General features: G+C 41.2%; 1 protein-coding gene across 4 annotated transcripts in view; it reads right to left on the reverse strand.

Annotated features, from left to right (window-relative positions):
* TNIK (TRAF2 and NCK interacting kinase) overlaps positions 1-18,031 on the reverse strand; it is a 381,644-nt gene that overhangs the window by 22,194 nt on the left and 341,419 nt on the right. For 2 of the 4 annotated variants that reach the window (XM_081301721.1, XM_081301720.1), the window contains 5 exons: positions 9,955-10,084; positions 2,940-3,104; positions 1,837-1,948; positions 1,537-1,623; positions 802-972 (listed from right to left, as the gene is read on the reverse strand). In XM_081301721.1, coding sequence (XP_081157847.1) covers positions 802-972; positions 1,537-1,623; positions 1,837-1,948; positions 2,940-3,104; positions 9,955-10,084 — 665 coding nt within the window. The remainder of the gene's footprint in view (positions 1-801; positions 973-1,536; positions 1,624-1,836; positions 1,949-2,939; positions 3,105-9,954; positions 10,085-18,031) is intronic. The other 2 variants (XM_081301723.1, XM_081301722.1) reach the window with 1 other exon arrangement.

Here is an 18,031-nt window from a genome sequence, read left to right on the forward strand (position 1 = left end):
CCCTCTTCTTGGTACTTCTATCTTCTGAGAACATGTCTGCTCTTTCATCCACCTGTCAAGCCTTGCCATATGAACTGTGGCTATCTTGCTCTCCTGTCTCAGCCCCAGAGGACAGAGCTGTCATACCTCTTAAGAAATGATCCCCAGACTGCACACTTTTCTTGCTAACATCCCAAATGCTTTTAGTTGAAGGTATGGTAGCCCTGTTCAGGCCTAGATGGACACAGATGGGCCATGTCCTGATCTGCCTGTGATGCTTACAGTGACCCAGACCAGGACTTTGATAGACTCTCATCATGCCTATATTGAGTGGGAGGTCAGCTAACACCTGCAGATCACTTCCATGAGAATTGCGAACTAAAAGGGAAGGCTCATCATTTGTTGTTCATTTCAAGTTCTCTTACTACTGATGGTATGGCCTTGGGGCATTCACTAAATTATCCTGCACTGGAGCTGTGAAATGAAGGTATAGCCATTTCCCCCTTGCAGGATGCTGCAGGGATCACAGAGACAGAATATGGGGCACATCACCCAGTGGGAACACAATGGGTGTGTAAGAAGTGGTGGCTGGTTCTGTGGTCGCCTTTTGCCCATCGCTATATAAGTCATCCTTGGCCTTAGGTATGGTAGGCTTTAGGTTCTCTCTACATACAGCACTGCTTTTGGTTTCTCTGGAGGCCAAGATAGTCCCAGGCTGCTAACCCCTCCCATTCAATTAGTGTTTCCTCATGGTAAAATCCACAGGCATTTGACGTTTGAGGGCCAGTTCATTAATGAACAAGGACAAAAGTACTGACGTACCCCACAGAGCCGCACAAAGTATTTCTGAGTTGAATCGTTTCTTGTATTTTCTGATTTCCGGTGTGTCGCTATGAGGCCGAATGTTGGTTGGGTTTACATTTACCACAGAAATCTTTCTTGCTTCATTGAGCTTGGCCTGTTCTTGCCTAAGAAGTTCGCTAGTAAACAGAGCTTTGAGAAAAAGAATCAGAAAAGTCAATGGCATCTTAAAAGATAACCAGTGGAGATTTGGAGAAGGGGCTTCAAAACACTGATTTCCCCTTGTTTAGTATGTATTATAGGAAGGGCACAGAAACTCTGAAATCATACCTATTTTACTCCTTTTTTAGTAGAATAAAGCGTAAGTCATAGAAGCATATGCTTTATAAACACACTTAGGGCTTTTGGTGTGATTCATGGGGTTATTCATGAAATATGACCATGCCCCCTTCACTAGCCAAACAGCCTTACAAATACTATTTGGATGGTTTAGAAAATTAATATTAATCTCATAAAATTAAATGTATCATCACCACCTCCTGTAAATATACGCATGTAAGATTGATTTTGGAAATTTCACATTCTCAATGGGAAAGTTGGCCTATGGTGACTTTAATGATTAGTGAGTTACAAAAGTTCAGAAAGCAAGTCCAGGCTCCAAGTCAGCCAGGCCTCTGTGGTGGGAAGCGCACATCTAGAACTCAACACAATCCAACACACACTTATTAAATATCTACTGCGTGCATAGCATTGTACCCATAAATTGTTTTTGGGAAATATGTGGTAAGTTCAGAGATCGCTGGGGAACAGCTTTTCCTAGGGCTCCTGGATACCTCTGGATTCCTACCAGAAGCAAAATAGAAAAGATGGGGTGGGAGGAAGGAGAGAGATTTGTTTTAGGAATCCTACAAAAATAATAATTAACAAGATCTTCCTCTTAAGGCATGGCCTAAGCATTAAATGGCTTAACTAATTAAATAATGATTAATTTTCTCATCAGGCCACACCAGAAAGAAAATTGATTTACTGCTAAAAAAACATGGCCTTCTCACTTACCTGCAGCGGATGATTCTTCATCCTCTTCGTCTTCATCAGTGGGAGATGTCTGGTATACTCTGGGGTCCACAAAGGGGGTGAAGGAGGCTTTGGTGCTGCTTCCCATACCATACTGCTCAATAAATAGGGAGATCAGGAAAAATAGATAAATAGATACTGCAGGAACAGACAGTGCTAATAATACCTTGTGTGGGCTTTACAGTGGCTGCAGACTCCTCGATCTGTTCAGCTGCACACACCCGACCCCCTGCCAAAGTATGTGCTTCTCTTTAATTGCTCCTGGTATTGGTGGCTGATGAGCCAGTTTGCATTTGTAGGGCTTCATCAACTATCAGACTCTAAGAGTTGCAACAAGAAAATGAGGTTTTGGATGACATATAGCACCTCAATATCTTACCTGGAAGATAACATTTTATCTTTAAGTAAAAGCAATCTCATGTTGGTCAAATGGTCTTACCCTGACACAATGGGCAATAAACTAGTAAAAGCATGTCTACACAGCATGTCACCCTGGGCACACAGTCAACCTGAGAGGTTCCTGTTGGAGGGGTGGCCTTTGGGCCCTTCCACTGTGGCTGGGCTGCATTTGGGCTGGCACTGGCTACAAGAGCTGCAATAGGATGCTGTACTTTCCAATGTGCCCTGTGTTCTTTTCCTTGGGGCAAGCAAAGCTTATCTGCTTATAACTTTAGAATCCAAAGCAGACATCATAAAAATCCAGTATGTGGACACAGTGCATGGCTTTAGAAACACACTTAAGGGCTTTTGGTGCGATTCATGGGGATATTCATGAAATATGACCATGCCCCATGAACTCATCCAAATGGTCAATGACTCCTATGAGCATTGCCTAACAGATTTTTTCTACCACTGGCTTGTGGCACAGGAGCTCTACCCTAAACTACCTGTGCACCTCGGGCAAGTCACTTCACCTCTCCAAGCCTCAGTACTTTCATCTATAAAAACAGGCACTGGTCCAGACCATATCTGAAAACTTTTCACTACTCTGCGTCTATGATTTCTCCTCCTGAATACTAGAAATCAACCCACACACTGTGAGGAGTTTGGCAAGGCCTCGTTCTTGAAGAGAACCTAGCACCTACTTCAGTCCCGGTGTCCATCTCCTGGGAATGGGTGGAGACGCGTCCCAGGCCCTCGGTGGGGGTCCCAGCCGGGGAGTGGCTCTGCTGCACCAGGTCAGGGAGATTGATGTGGCCAGCAAAGCCATTGCTGTCACTGTGGCCAGATCGCTTCTTCTCTCCAGCCGTCTGAGGAGCACGACACAGGGCGGTCATTAGAGAAGGAAGAAAGTGCCCTAGAGCAATGTCACCCCTCACTCAGCCCAGGGACCAAGGACTCCAAACTGACTGACTGGGATGTGGGAAGGTAATATTTACATTTCTATCTTAAGAAAATTTTTTAAAAATTAAGCTTTGCTAATATTTACTAAATGCATTGACCCCGAGTCTAATGCTCCTGCATGAGGGACAATCATGTGTGGTGTGAGGGTCTCCTGTGGTGAGAAGGGACGCTGCCAGATGGAGAGCTGAGCAGGGCCCACACTTGCAAGTTTCTCTTCACGGTGTGTGTGTGTGTGTGTGTGTGTGTGTGTGTGTGTGTGTGTAGGCTCGTGTGCACACTACTGGTTAATTGGATTTACACACCATATTTTGAGGTTACCATGAAACAAACACACAACCCAGACCCATGACCTGAAATATTGCTGGTAAGGAGCAGCGGCCTGTAGCAATACTAACAATCCCCCTACAACTGTTTTCTAAGGAAATGCGGAGATCAGACTTACCCAACAGGGCTCTTTGTCACTCACAAGGTCAAAATAATAATGAACTAATCAGATCTGACAGGGGTTGCAAAGAAACATTAAACTGATCTAGAAGACTGTTTGAAAATAGGGATTCATATCCACTATCATTAATGTCCAATTTCTCCGTAAGTAACGATGGTGCTTTGTGATAGAGGCAGTAAAGAAACGAAGTCACGGTGACTAGTGAAGCATTTGAAATACTGTTTAAAGCATCTCTTTTAATGTTTTTAAGGGTACTTTATTTTTTTATTTTTTAAAGAGAGAGTGAGAGAGGAGAGAGAGTGAGAGAGAGAGAGAGAGAATTTTTAATATTTATTTTTTAGTTCTCGGCGGACACAACATCTTTGTTGGTATGTGGTGCTGAGGATCGAACCCGGGCCGCACGCATGCCAGGCGAGCGCGCTACCGCTTGAGCCACATCCCCAGCCCTTTAAGGGTACTTCATAATACGTGTATTCACGCAGCAGGACAGCCACTGAGCATGCTCTATGTGGATGCTCTGAAATTTTTACTGACAGGGTTATATGCTCTAGCTCATTTGGAAAACACTGCTCTGGTGAGCAGTCTTTTGTCCAAAATCCTGGGGATGAAGACAGGATTAAAAAACAGTTCTGGTTCCCAAAAGCCAGTGCCTGTATCATAGGCCTGGCTAGTCTTACACTTCTTTATTTTTTCCTCCTATGTAACTGTAATTAAGTGCCCATTCACTATCCTTTCCCCATCTCTCCGAAGCCTCTTATAACTACCATTATACCCTAATTTTTTATGGATCAACTTTTTTTAGATTCCATATATGAGTAAGATCATGTGGTGCTTCTCTTTCTGTGCCTGATTTCATTCACTGTTCATAATGATCTCCAGTTCCATCCATCTTGTCACAAAAGCAGGATATCATCCTTTTCATGGCTGAATGGTACTCCACTGTGTACACATACCACATGTTCTTCATCAGATGAAGGGCACGGAAGTGGTTTCCATTTTTTGTCTATTGTGAAAAGTACTGCCATAAATACTGGATGTCTCTTCGTCACACCAATTTCAGTTCCTTGGGATTTATACCCAGGAGTGGCATTGTTGGATCATATGGAAGCTTTTTTTTTTTTTTTAAATTTTTTGAGGCATTTCTATACTCTTTTCCACGATGGCTGTACCAATTTACATTCCCATCATCAGTGTCTAAGAGTCTTCTTGTCTCCATATCCGATGCTGAGGGCCATTGCCAAGTAGGAATGATGCATCAAAATTTCCTTGCCAGGGTACCCCATGTTGCTTAGAGGACATTCGCTGTGACATTGCATGTATGCTTTAGTAAGGTGACCTTGCTCAAGGTCCAGGGCGGATCCAGGTTTAGAGCTGATCAGGTTTTAGGGAGTATCCTGTCCTTGGGTTTAGGGAAGTTCCAGGTTTAAGGTGTACCCTGTGGGGGTGTGGGGGGTGGGAGATAGGGCATATCCTGCTGCCTCAGGCACGCCCTATCCTTGAGCTCCCGTTGAGTTCTCCTGGAATTAGAAAGTATTTTGGGACGTGAATTGCGCGCCAGAACTGGGATTTTCCCCAGAACGTGTTTGTAGAGGCCGGTGTGAGTTCGGGAATAAAGAATTGCTGTTTGAATCTACAAAGCTGTGAGTGGCTCCTGATCTTGTGCCCAGCCAAGACTGCGGCAACATCCTTTCCAGTACTTACTATCAGTCTTCTTGATAACAACCATTCTTTCTAGGTAGGGTGAGGGAATATCTTAGTATGATCTTGATTTGCATTTCCCTGTTGATTAGTGACAATAAATATTTTTACATATGCCTGTTGGCCATTTGTAAGTCTTCTTTGGAGACATGTCTCTTTAGACCTATTGCCCATTTTTTAATTGAGTTCATTTTTTTTTTTTTTTTTTTTGCTATGGAGGCTCTTGAGTTTCCTTATATATCCTGGTCGTCGATCCTCATCAGAGGTAGTTTGCAGATGTTTTCTGCCATTCTACAGGCTGGCTCCCTCCTGCTGATCGCTCCCTTTGCTGGGCATCATCCTGCGCTTTTTGATTTCACATGTGACTACCTCACTGAGGATTCTTAGAGGAGACCAAAGGGATGGTTTTCTTCTCTGCCTTTTCTTTCTTTCATTCATCAGCTCAACACTTTCGAGTGCCTACTACGTGTGAAACTAAGTGTGCACTTGGAACACTCTCTTTGGGGCTGGTGAAGGAAAGATGTTCACGTCAATCCTCTGACCATCTCGTTGACCTGGCTCCCTCCTTCGAGAGCCCATCTTGGTCTCCAGTTCCAGCTCTGTACCTGCCTGTCTGCAAGTAAAAGTAGGCATTTAAACAGCCTCCTAAGCTCCTGAAAGGGTCAGGCCACTGATGCACATGGAAGCTTGTGGAATAACCGAAGCCCAGTGTCCTCTGTCTCCTGGCGACACAATCCTGGACTACAGACTGCCCCCAGAGAGGGGCCTTTTTGAATTGATGTTGACACAGTGGTCATCTGGAGCTTGTACTCGTGCCTATTCCCAGAGTCAAACATTTCATCTTCTAGAGGCCATTTAGGGAGTTCAGTCCTAATTTATCTTCGCATCCCTGCTTTTCACACTCACTTCCCAATACTCCTGTTCAAATACGGAAAAGCTTTTTCCCATTTCCCCCCAGTTTTCCAGTAGCATAAATCACACCTTGCCCCTTGATAATTTTTCAGTCTTTCACGTACAGTAGCATTCAACCTCCAGCCAAAATCGATGCAGAAACATTAGTTAACACAGAAGGAGCGGAAGAGGCTAAGCAGGGAAGCAGCCCAGATGGTGAGGAGGAAGCAGTGACCCGGGAGTCTGCCCACTTCTGAGCCACTGCCCCTTGTTCATTCAAACAGAACCTCCTTATTAGATACCTTCTGTGTGCTAGGCACTCTGTGAAGACAAGGGAAATGAACACCAGCCCTCCCCTCGAGGACCTCATTAGCAGAACCCCAACTGTGTCTCTGATCTTTATGTTCTGCTCATTCCCATATGAATGGGAGCTAAGGTATTCTGTACACCAAGCTGGGCATAGTATTCCACTGGATCCTCACAATAATACCAAGAGTTAGCTTTTATCATTCCCATTTCACAGATGGAAAAAAATCACAGTACAAGAAAGTCAATTAACTTGTCCCAAGTGACAAGAGTTCTAAGTGGTGACATTAGAGTTCAAATCTGGGCTATCTGGGGGCAGAACGCAAGAGCTCTGGGCTACACTACTATATAAGGGGCTGTCCTCCTGGCCACAGAAGTAGGCCAGTGGTGGACACTTCAGGCAAGTGGGACCAGATTCCCAGTAATATGGAATACCCTGCCTGGGAGATACAGGCCAATCACTGCCAGCAGGTGAACTAGAATGTGGTGAATGTCTTCCAAAGGTGGGAAGAGAGGTGACCGCATCAGCAGGTGGGGGGGGGGGTGTGGAGAGAAAGAGAGAGGGGGAGAGAGAAGGAGGGAAGGAGGGAGGGAACGCTGGTTTGTCAGGAAAAAGAGGTCTTTCCATGAAAGCTTTACTCCCCTATTCCTGGTATCTACCATTCTTCCACTTTTTTTTTTCCTTAAGAGGTGTTCAAGTGGGTTCTCTTCCATAGCATTTGTGACTGAGAGGTCTTGTGATGGCAGTGTTCTGGCTCAGTGTTGTGGGTAGACACTGGAGAGATCCCAGCTGATTCCAAGAAGGTGCTATGGACAGAGGCCCGCTGAGTTCCAGTGGGGACTTCAAGGAGAAAGGGAACCTGGAGCCAGACCAGGGTTCTGCTGGGAGAAGAATGAGCAGCCATGGGGAAGGGAGGACAGCAAGTCCAGCTGACAGCCTCCTGTAGACAAAATGGCAGATCACAGCTGGTGTGGCATGTTCTAGAACTAGATTAAAAATGTTTCTGTGGAGCTGTAGGATGGGAAAATTAGAACCACAGGGACAGGGGTGTGTGCTACATGGGGAATCTGTGGATCTGACAAGATTAACGGTGGCAGAGCCAGTGTAAACTGACAGGACCCTCTAGTCCACTCACATGCAGAGAATGAGCTGAAGGCTGTGGATGTTCTTCTTGGGGGAATTGAACTAGAAGTTCAGTTGATATTTTGAAGCTTAATCTTATTGTAGTAAGATCTTATTTTCCTATTTGTTAGGGATTTACTTTAGCCTGCATTTATCATTTTAATACTCGTCCTTTTAATGGATCTTAACATAAGGGTTGTGTGGTATTTAATTTCATGTCAATGTGACTGAGCCACAGGTACCCAGGTTAAACATTACTTCTGGATGAGTGTCTGAAAGTATTTCTGGAGATGAGATTAGCATTTGAACTGGTACACGCAGTAGATTATCATCCCCAAATTGGGTGACATCAGTGTTTCTGCTGAGAGCATGAATAGGAAAAAAAGGAGGAGGAAGAAAGAATGTGCCTCTTTTATTTTCTGGCCTCACACTCGAGTTGGGGTATCTTATCTCATCTTCACCTACTCTGCCAGCTTCTATGGGTCTCCAGTTTCCAGATGGCCAATCATTGAACCTCTCAGCCTTAATCTTCATAAGCCACTTCCTCATAATCAATCTATATCTATAAATATTGTTTCTCTGGAGAACCCTGATTAATTCAGATTTTTATTTTAAAAGCCTATATTTGGGAAAAGCAGAATACAGAATCTGAGAGGACAGAAAGATTTGAGGGTCCCTCTCTGTAGATCAAATTCATTCAAGATACTGGTGAATGCAATTTTTCAAGGTGATTGGTTGTGGTCATAGAATACTGGAGGGAGTCAACCAGAGGTGGCCCACAATAGACCTGAAAATGTGCTCCAAATATCTACTTGGAGGTACTGACCATCATAAAGATGCAGGTAAATTTTAGGACACATTAGAAACTGGAATCCTTTTATTTGGAGTTAAAGAGAAACTCAGTCCAGAACATTCTCCCTCATGTTTTCTCAAGTGGCACGCTATCGTGATAGAAGCCCTCTATGCTTCCATTGAAATTATCCATTCACCACACTGGGAGATTTATCTACCAGCACCGCACAATGTCAACCTCAGTAGCCAAGTCCATTTTCCACTCAAGGCCTACGTGAAAGGATTCTTTAAAGCCTACTTGAAAGATTCGACAAGGCCATAAAATGAAATTCTAGCAAGTTGCTTTGTGAACTAGTCTTCTAGTTATAGCCCTACTGCCAATTATTACTTCAAAGGCCTTATTCATCTCCAAACTACAGTTCCCTTCTTTCTTACAAAAGTGAGATGCCCTCTGCTTTTTTACAGAGTCAAGTGTGCTATTGGGTTTTCCCAACTCTCTCCTGGCTGAAGAGGGAGAACGAGACATGATAAATGTTTATGTTTCACATAGAAGAGTAGGTTGTGAAAAGAAGTAAAAAGAGAATTCAGTCTATGGAGAGAGAGAAAGAAATAAAATAAAATAGCTAACCCTCATTGAACACTTAACTTTATTCACAAACCCATGTGACAACCTCAACCATCTTATAAGTGCTATTTATGAATTTTATAGATGTTAAAATGGATGCAAGGATAGGTCTAATTTTATTGCCCACTGTTACTAGTCATTATTATATATATTTTTTCCAAGTAGAGACCTGCTCTCAAACTTGCAATGGTGAATAATGAAGTGAAAAGAAGAAAAGGTGACTCTAATTTGTCAGGGCCTTTCTGGTTGGTTTAGACACAGTGGGGAGCCACTGCATGTTGGAAGGACCATAAAAGCACACATGTGCCTCCCAACAAATGAAATGATATTCCCAGAGTTAAAAAAAGACAAAGAAAAAAATATTACCCAAAATGCTAAGGCACATTTTAAATCAGATCTGCATGTTTCTTTGTTCTTTCACCAAAATAGTGTACTGGCTTTTAAAATGTTAATTTAATGAGATAAGATGGTATCACTACTTCTTGGAACTACTGAGAATTTTTTATAAGAAATCCACAAGGATAAAAACAAAACTACTGATGCTGCAGAGAGACCATTCATTTCTGCTTTCCTGTGGTAGGGAACATCTGGATTCCTTGGTTTTATATCCTGAGGCTCAAATTTTATATTCTGATTTGCATAACTCCTACCAAAGAATTTTTGGACTAATGTAATTAAATCACCCGGCAAAAGCTTAGACGGATGCAGGAACGAAGGCAGCAGACAATTAAAATTACTCAACCACTAAGAAGCACAGGTTTTTTTCCCCCACTCCCCATGCTTAAAATACATGCTGAAAGCATTCTCTGTAAATGCTCTAATATAAAAACCACTTAAGAAATGCACTTCCTCTGCACAGTTATTATACCAACTTACCTCTCTAATCATCAGGGTCCCTTCTCTTGAAATACTGCTGCTAAAGGTGTCTGCATGAGAGGTCTCCAGCCCATGGGTCCCGACCATTCCCACGTTGTACTGCTCATTGCTCCCCGGAGCCCCTGTTGGACTGAAATGGGAAGGAACAGTACTGAGGGTCAGGTGTATTTGGGGAGAATACCATTTCCTGTCTATATTAATTATTTTTATTGTGGTAAAATATATATATTAAAATTCACCATCTCGACTGTTTTCAAGTGTGCATTTCAGTGGCCTTAAGTACACTGCATATTAACTTCAGTGTGCACTGATGCCTGGAATGGGGTCCCTGAGGTGACTGAAGCGTCCCCTCCTATTCTCTACCCAGTGGATAGAGTGAGTGGGCTTCTGGTATCCATGTAAAAAATGCTGCAGTCGGCTTTGGGGTCTATCAGGCTATTCATGACCTCTCTCCACCTCCACCTCCATCTCTGACCAGCAGACACCCTGACCTGCTTTAGCACTTGCTGTTTCCGCTACTTGGAAAGCTCTTCCCACTTTGGCTGACTCCTTTTCATTCATTTGATTTCATTTTAAATTATATTTTTTTTTCCAAGAAGCCTAAGTCATCTATGTCTTATTCTACCAGCCCCTCTGTTTTCTCTTCTCCCTTTTTCTCTTAATAGTTCCCATCGTAATGTGCAATTCTTTAACTCATTCTCTGTTCATTTTCTTCCTCTCTCTCCTTAGAATATACATTTGTGAGGCAGTCTTTGTCTCTCTGCTCATCATTATATACCCAGCATATAGCACATATTAGGAGCACTTAAAGTTATTATAAGATAGATTTTATGCTATTTATTAAAAATAGACATCAATTAAGAACACTAATTAATTGGGGCAGCCAAGAACTAGGATGGCTTAACTCAAACAGTATTTAGCACTTCTTAAAATTTCTGTATTCAGTCTACATTGTGATATACTTTTTTTCTCTTGTTATTCTGCTGAAGACACAATGGAAGAAGCTAACAGGATGTGGACACGCTCAGTGGACACCCTCTGTGGGGGCACAGACTGAGTTTCCTATATGTCCTGTGGCACAGGGCACAGCTCTAGGGCTCAACAAGGAGTGAATGACTGCCCACATGGGCTTCCCCTGGACTTCAGAAATCTGTGAAGTGCCTCATTCGCAGAACACAGGAATTCTCTGATTCAGGAGCTCCAGAAACCCAGAGCCTGGCAGGTGATATGGTTTCGGGTTTCAAGGCTACATTTTTGGTTTTCCTATTTTGACATCTGCCTCTATTTAAAAATGAATATTTTAAAAACAGGAAAGGGATCAAGGTTTATTTCTCTCAGGTATATTAATGGCACCTTTTTATTGTTTCTATTCTTCAATTTTAATTGTTTCTTATTTGAAAAATATCCGTGGCCTCTGGAATGAAAGTTCAAGGACCTGATGAAATACTCACTCCAAGAAGCAAGAAATATGCCCGATTTATGCCATCTCTGTGGCCAAGTAGACGTATTTCAAGGATTTTCATCAAAAAGAGGCGAAAAGATGAGAGAGCTCGTGAGTCCAGACAAGAAAATATACAGCAAGACGTTCACTTGGAAAAATCACTAAGCCGGGGCAGTGGGTTGAATGAACTCAACGCAGGCTAGGACTGATGTGTTTGGGAAGAAATTTCAAAGTCTTTTCATTTTCAATATTTCAGTCCCAGAAAGGAGCTATTAATAGCATTCCAGAGACTCAGAAAAAAATTATCGTAATAATTTCTGGTATATGGATAGATGGGCAAATCAGACTTATTCTCAAAACTGTGATTTCTTTGCTCACTTATTTGAAATTTAATTTTATCTGTCTCTTTCCTTTTCTTCTTAAGTCCTTTTCTTCTTAAATCCTTCTTTGGGCAAGCCAATAAATCAATGAATGAAGTGTTTATCAAGGGCCTTCCAGGCAAGGAGTCCGTCCTCCTCCTTATCAGTCAGGCATCCTTTGCCACTGTCAGGGGCTGGGTGGATCTGGTGGCCATCGCCAGCTGACACTGAGCAGTCAGGTTCTTTGCTGCCATAGACCATCCCAGGAAGTCCAAAGGTTGAGAGTATTTTGGCTCCACTTATTTTTCTACCAAGATAATGTTCTAATTCTATCCAAACATTTTAATCAGAACTATGTGAATACAGATGAATTTCATGCAAAAAGTACTTTTAGAGCTAATTCCAGCAAGGTAATTCCTCAATTAATTCTCCACATTATTTCAGTTAAACTATTCCTACTTTTTGCATTTTCATCATTATTTTACTAAAATTATCACTGGTCCAATTCTTTTCTACATAAATTCATAGCAAAGGTTCAATAGTCTTTTTTATCCATATCCTCTTTCAAAGGCTTCAGTGTGTCACTACTTTTACCAAGTTCAATTTATTTGGATAAGTTCTGAAGGTTTAAATTTTACTGAGAGGATTTGATTTGTGTGTCAATAATTAGTCAATAGCAAGTTCTACAGTTTTAACTTTTGTTGAATGTTTTTACAGAGGCTATTATTTCCCCGGGACTTTTTTTTTTTTTTTTTTTTTTCAGTACTGGGGATTGAACCCAAGGGAGCTCCATCACTGAGCTACATACCAGCTCTTTCTATCTTTTATTTCAAGATAGGGTTGTGCTAAGTTGCTGAGACTGACCTTGAACTTCTGATTCTCCAGCCTCAGCCTCCCCAGTAACTATCACTACAGGTGTGCACCTCCATGCCTGGCTAACTGTTGATCACTCCCCACATCCTTTTTGCTCTCTTGGCTTTTGTATCATGACCTTTCTCTGGTTTTCCATTGACCCCTCTGTTCCTTACCTGTCTCCTTCAGAGGCTCTTCTTGAATGTTCGTAGGGTTCTTAGGATTCTGCTTCATTCTGCATAACCTCTTGGCATGCTCTTATCTATGACCTTTATTATAATCAGCCATTTACAGAATAATCCTAAATAAATAATCTAATCTCTTTACTCAGTAACTTATTCATTCAACTTCCTGTTGGATATTTCTACCTGGGTGGAAACTGACATCATCATCTTCCTCCTGACTTAGTGATCTCAGGGAGTGCCATTACCATGCTAGAAACTCCAAGCCATCCTGGATTCCTTTCTCTCATTCACCCCTCACATTCAGTCTAGTCCCTTCCTATCTACCTCCTAAACATGTCCCAAATATTTTCTGTCCTTTCTGTAACTGTCCCAGTGAGGTCAGCTTCCTTTGTTACCTGAACAACAGTATTTTTGCTGATTCCCCCATCTCTAGTCCTGTCCCCCAAGTCCTGCTCAGTCATTCCACACAGCTGCAAAAGTGAGCTCTTGCAAACACAAATTTGACCCTGTGACTTTTCTGCTTTTAACTTTCAGTGGCTCCTCATGAACCACAGGACAAACTCAAAGCCCCTCGCTCTGGCGTAAAGGACTTCCATTATCTGGTCCTTGCCTATCTCCCTAACCTGATTTTTAAATAAAATCCTGCCCCCCATCCCCCCAACCCAAAAAACCCTAATGTAGAGTCGGTTCCTCAACACATTATACCATAAAACCCTTGATGAGTTTACTCCATCCCCTCTCCTTAGAAGGTTCTTTTCTCTCTTCTGCTTTTCCCTGGATAACTTAACCTTTATGTTGCAGTTCAGGCAACCCTAAACCCATCCCAGCCGGGGATGGTTCAGGCAGTCTCCACTCTGCTGTCACACTGTCCTGGGTGCACCTCTACCACTGAGCCAAGTCCACCCTCCTGCAATGATCAGATATCATTAGTATTGGCCTCTTCATGACAACACTGATGTGGCATGTGAGTAGCACCTAGTAAATGTTTATTACATCTCTAAAGGTCTTGGGTCAAAGGTTTTATTCAATGCTCCTAGTAGAGATTTCATTCCGGCTTATTGTCAAAATATATCCTTTCTGCAAATTGATGAATTATTAACTATAAGGATAATTATTAGCATGTTTAAAAGTCCTAAATGACAATGGTAACTTTTGCCATTTTTATAACTTAAAAAATAACTCTGACACTGGGTTCACTAGGATTTGTAAACAGGGGAACAACAAATCTATTTAGATATGTTATAGAACGTTATAGTACAAAGAGTGAGCCTTAATGTATTTAAATTTTAAAAGCTCAGTGAGGATGTTGGAAGAGGCCAGGGAAAATGTAAACTGTGACAAGAGAATCTAACTATATCACAAATGAATGAACAACTTCAGTGAGGAGGAATGGGGATGGGAAGGCAGTTGACCTAAGGGACCTTGGAAATTCCAATAGAGGGGCATTCTAAAATACCTCTCACCAGGACTCCTCAAAAGGGTCAAGCTCATCAAGACAATGACATTCTGAGAAACAGACACAGCCAGGAAGAATCTAAGGAGATATGGTAACTAAATGTAACATGGTAGCCTGGATGGGATCCTGGGAAGAAAAAGGGACATTATGGTAAAAAGTAAGAAAAGCTGCATAAGCCATGGCTTTTCATAAATAATGACCTATCAGTACTAGTTAACTACTTATAACATTTGTGCCATACTAACAATGGAGGAAACTGTGGGGAGAAAATGGTGGTGTAATAACAGGGCAACTCCCTGTACCATCTCCTCAATTTTTCTGTAAATCTACAACTATTTTAAAATATAACATTTATTAAAAATAAAAGAATAGGGGGAAAAGGCAATTAGTAAAACCCCACTAAGGCTAAAACAGCTGTAACATTTTATAGTTAAGGTAATCCTTTGTTCTGAAAATGATTTTTCCAATCTAGAGATTGGATTGGAAATACTCGTTGTCCAAAATACTATAAAGACTGTTAAAAAAAACAAACAAACAAAACTGAAGCAAATCAAAACAAACCAAACAAAAAAACTCCACTGATTTGAAGGAAAACTACAGGAAATTTACTGTAATTAGGCTGTAGGTTTAGAACAATAATTTCCTCTAATTGGATTTGTCAAAAGTGTTCCTGGAGGTATTGATTTAATTCAATTCAATACATGGTTACTGAGTACCTGCTGTATGAAAGGGCCTTGGTTTGGCATTGGGTAGTGGATATAAAAGCTGAACAAAATATGGTTCCTAAAACTGAAAGGGTTGGCATCCACAAGAGCACAGAGGATCACAAATACACTCAAATAAAAGGCAAGATGTTAATGAGAAAGGACAGAGGAAGGGATGATGATCCCTATTGGAACAGGGCAAGGTCATTGAAGAGCTGATGAGGACTCAGTTTGGCTGGAGCGTGCTAGGGGTGATCACAGGACCCAGGAATGCAAAAGGCTGCAAGGAATGGGGGCTAGACATGACCAATCTCCATTCTGCAATATTAACCAGGCCACTCCTTGAACAAGGGCTAGGAGGGCAGAGGACTTATGGCAAGGGAGACACTCCATAGCCTGGGGGGCAGGCCACAGGAGGTTGGCTCTTTAGTGAAAACAGAAAGGAATGGACACAAATGTATGTGGTTTTCATTGTCCTGATGACATTGACGATAAAATTTATTGACTGTGCTATCAGTAGATGATCCTAATGAGTAAAACTGTGCCTCACAAGTACTGTTCGGAAATGTGCTGGTACCTGAGGGAAGATACCAATACAATACAAAAGGATGCTCTGTGGCTGGCTTGGTGTGATGCAAATCAACTTGCCTTGTCTTTCCTTCTCTTCTTCTTGTTTTATGAAACTTTTCTCTTTTCCTGATTATACAAGTAGTGCATGCCCATCACAAAATCGGGGATATACATAAAATAAAAGTCCCTCACAACTGTATAATCCAGAGATGATCATTTCCTAATTTTGGTCTATTTCCCTCCACTCATTATTTTTCTATGCATGAGGCATTGGGACATAGTGCACTTGGTTAGTTAAGGAGCACAAACTTATATCTGTGTTGTCCTACAGGTCATGTCTTATACAATAAATATGGAAATAGAAAACCATATACAGAAAAAAGCTACAGCTTTAAACACTGGAATCCACAGCTGTTTTCCTGAAAGGCTGGGGTCCATTTCTGAGAAGCTCTTTTGTTTACACTCTATGGGAATTAACTGTGTTATAATATATTTTTATTTTATGCTCTAAAAATATAGAGTACACTGTGGGTCATATATAACAAATTAGAATAAATAAAATTAAAAAGAAAAAGAAAAAATAGAGAGCACAAACTATAAAGGTTTATCTTAACAAAAGAAAACAAAGGTAGTAACATTGTGCAAAAAAAGCACTGTAGCCTCAAAACATTCTATTTTAAAGAAGTAACTGTTTTATAATGGATTTTTAATAGTGTGAAATTTGGTAGGCATACAACTATCATGCTGGAGAAGAAGAGACAGCATCGATTTTATATCCATATAAAGTACATCCACAGCATTGACCAGATTGGAGTAAACACACATAAACACACATATATGTTTGTATGTTTTTTCCCCCAAACATATATCATATATCATATATATGTGCATACACACACATATATGTATAATAACACACACACACACACACACACACACACACACACATATATATATATATATATATATATATATATATATATATATAAAATATTTTAAATGTTCTTTGGTGGATGATCATTTGAATTATATAAAATTTACCAGTTCTTCAAGAACTATGTGAAATCTTGCTTCCACTATAAGCATTTCACAGTAGCTTCAGTTTATTATTTCTTACCTGAATCATAGTACTAAATCATCTGGATTGCAATACTAGCATCTCATCTTTTTTCCCCAAAATTATCTTGCTGAAATAAACTCCCTCAAAAACATAGTACGAATCCTGTTACTCCCTGGTTCAAGAAACCCTACTGGTTCCCAATGGCTACATGATAAAGTGCACATCTTGGTCTGGTTTCCAGAATCCCTTCCCCACTGCTATGCATCTCTTTCCATCAAACTCAACCTCTGTGCTTTTTACTTAACTCTTTCCCCTGCCTAGAATTCTAATACTATCCCTTGTTCTTTCTATCCTGCAGAAAGTTGTTTACACATATCTTTCTTTTGTTTGGATTAAGCTACAAACTCTTTGAAGTAAAGACCTGCAAATTCTATTCAGTGTGATTAAATGCAATTTATAGTTGCTGATGACCCACCCATTCTGTGCCAGACAACATTCAAGGTGTTCAGAGTAGAGAGATGGGTAAGATGCTATCCACATGCTCAGGGATCTCATGGCCCAGAGAGGAGAAAGGCACATGGTAAATAATCCTGATTCCAGGCACTAAATGAAAATGCAGGAATTCCAGTGGTGCAGCTGTAATGCTAGCAGCTTGGAAGGCTGAGGCAGGAGGATCAGAGCTTCAAAGCCAGCCTCAGCAACTTAGCAAGCAACTTAGAATAGTGATTTTGCCTCTAGAACAATATTATTTGCTGTTAAAAAAGTAATTTAATACAATGTTTCAAAATATCATATTTTAGCATATTTATGGTTTTTAGTAACTGTCTCAAAATAAAAATAAAAAAGGCTGTGGATGTGGCTCAGTGGTTAAGAACCCTTGGGTTCAATCCCTGATACCAAGAAAAAAAAGAAAGAAAGAAAATGCAGGAATAAACATGAGATGCAGTGGCAGCTCAGAAGACTATATAGATTCTACCTCTGCAAGCTGGGCTGTGAGTCAGTGACTTCTAAAGGGACAAGAGAGTGCCAGACAGCAGAAGAGAAGTGTAGCCTGGTCTAAATGGGGAACTGTAGGAAGGTGGGTTTTCTGCTACGGAGGATGGAGCGGAATTCCAGATCTGCCTTTAGAGGGACAAGGACAAACACTATACATAGCTTTGCAAAATGGTGGGGGGCTTAAAACCAAATGTTATGGGCTGGGATTGTGGCTCAGCGGTAGAGGGCTCGCCTAGAATGTGAGAGGCCCTGGGTTTGATCCTCAGCACCACATAAAAACAAATAAACAAAATAAGGATATTGTGTCCAACTACAACTAAAAAATAAATTAAAAAAATGCCTTTGCTTATAAAAAAAACAACAACAACAACAACCAAATGTTTTTTAGCATTTCCTCATAAACTATCTTGTGTTATTCTATTTTTTTTCTTTTTCTTTTTCTTTTTTTGTGTGC

The sequence above is a fragment of the Spermophilus citellus genome (genome assembly GCF_964194105.1).
Source record: "Spermophilus citellus genome assembly, chromosome: 7".
In the NCBI taxonomy this organism is placed as follows: Eukaryota; Metazoa; Chordata; class Mammalia; order Rodentia; family Sciuridae; genus Spermophilus; species Spermophilus citellus.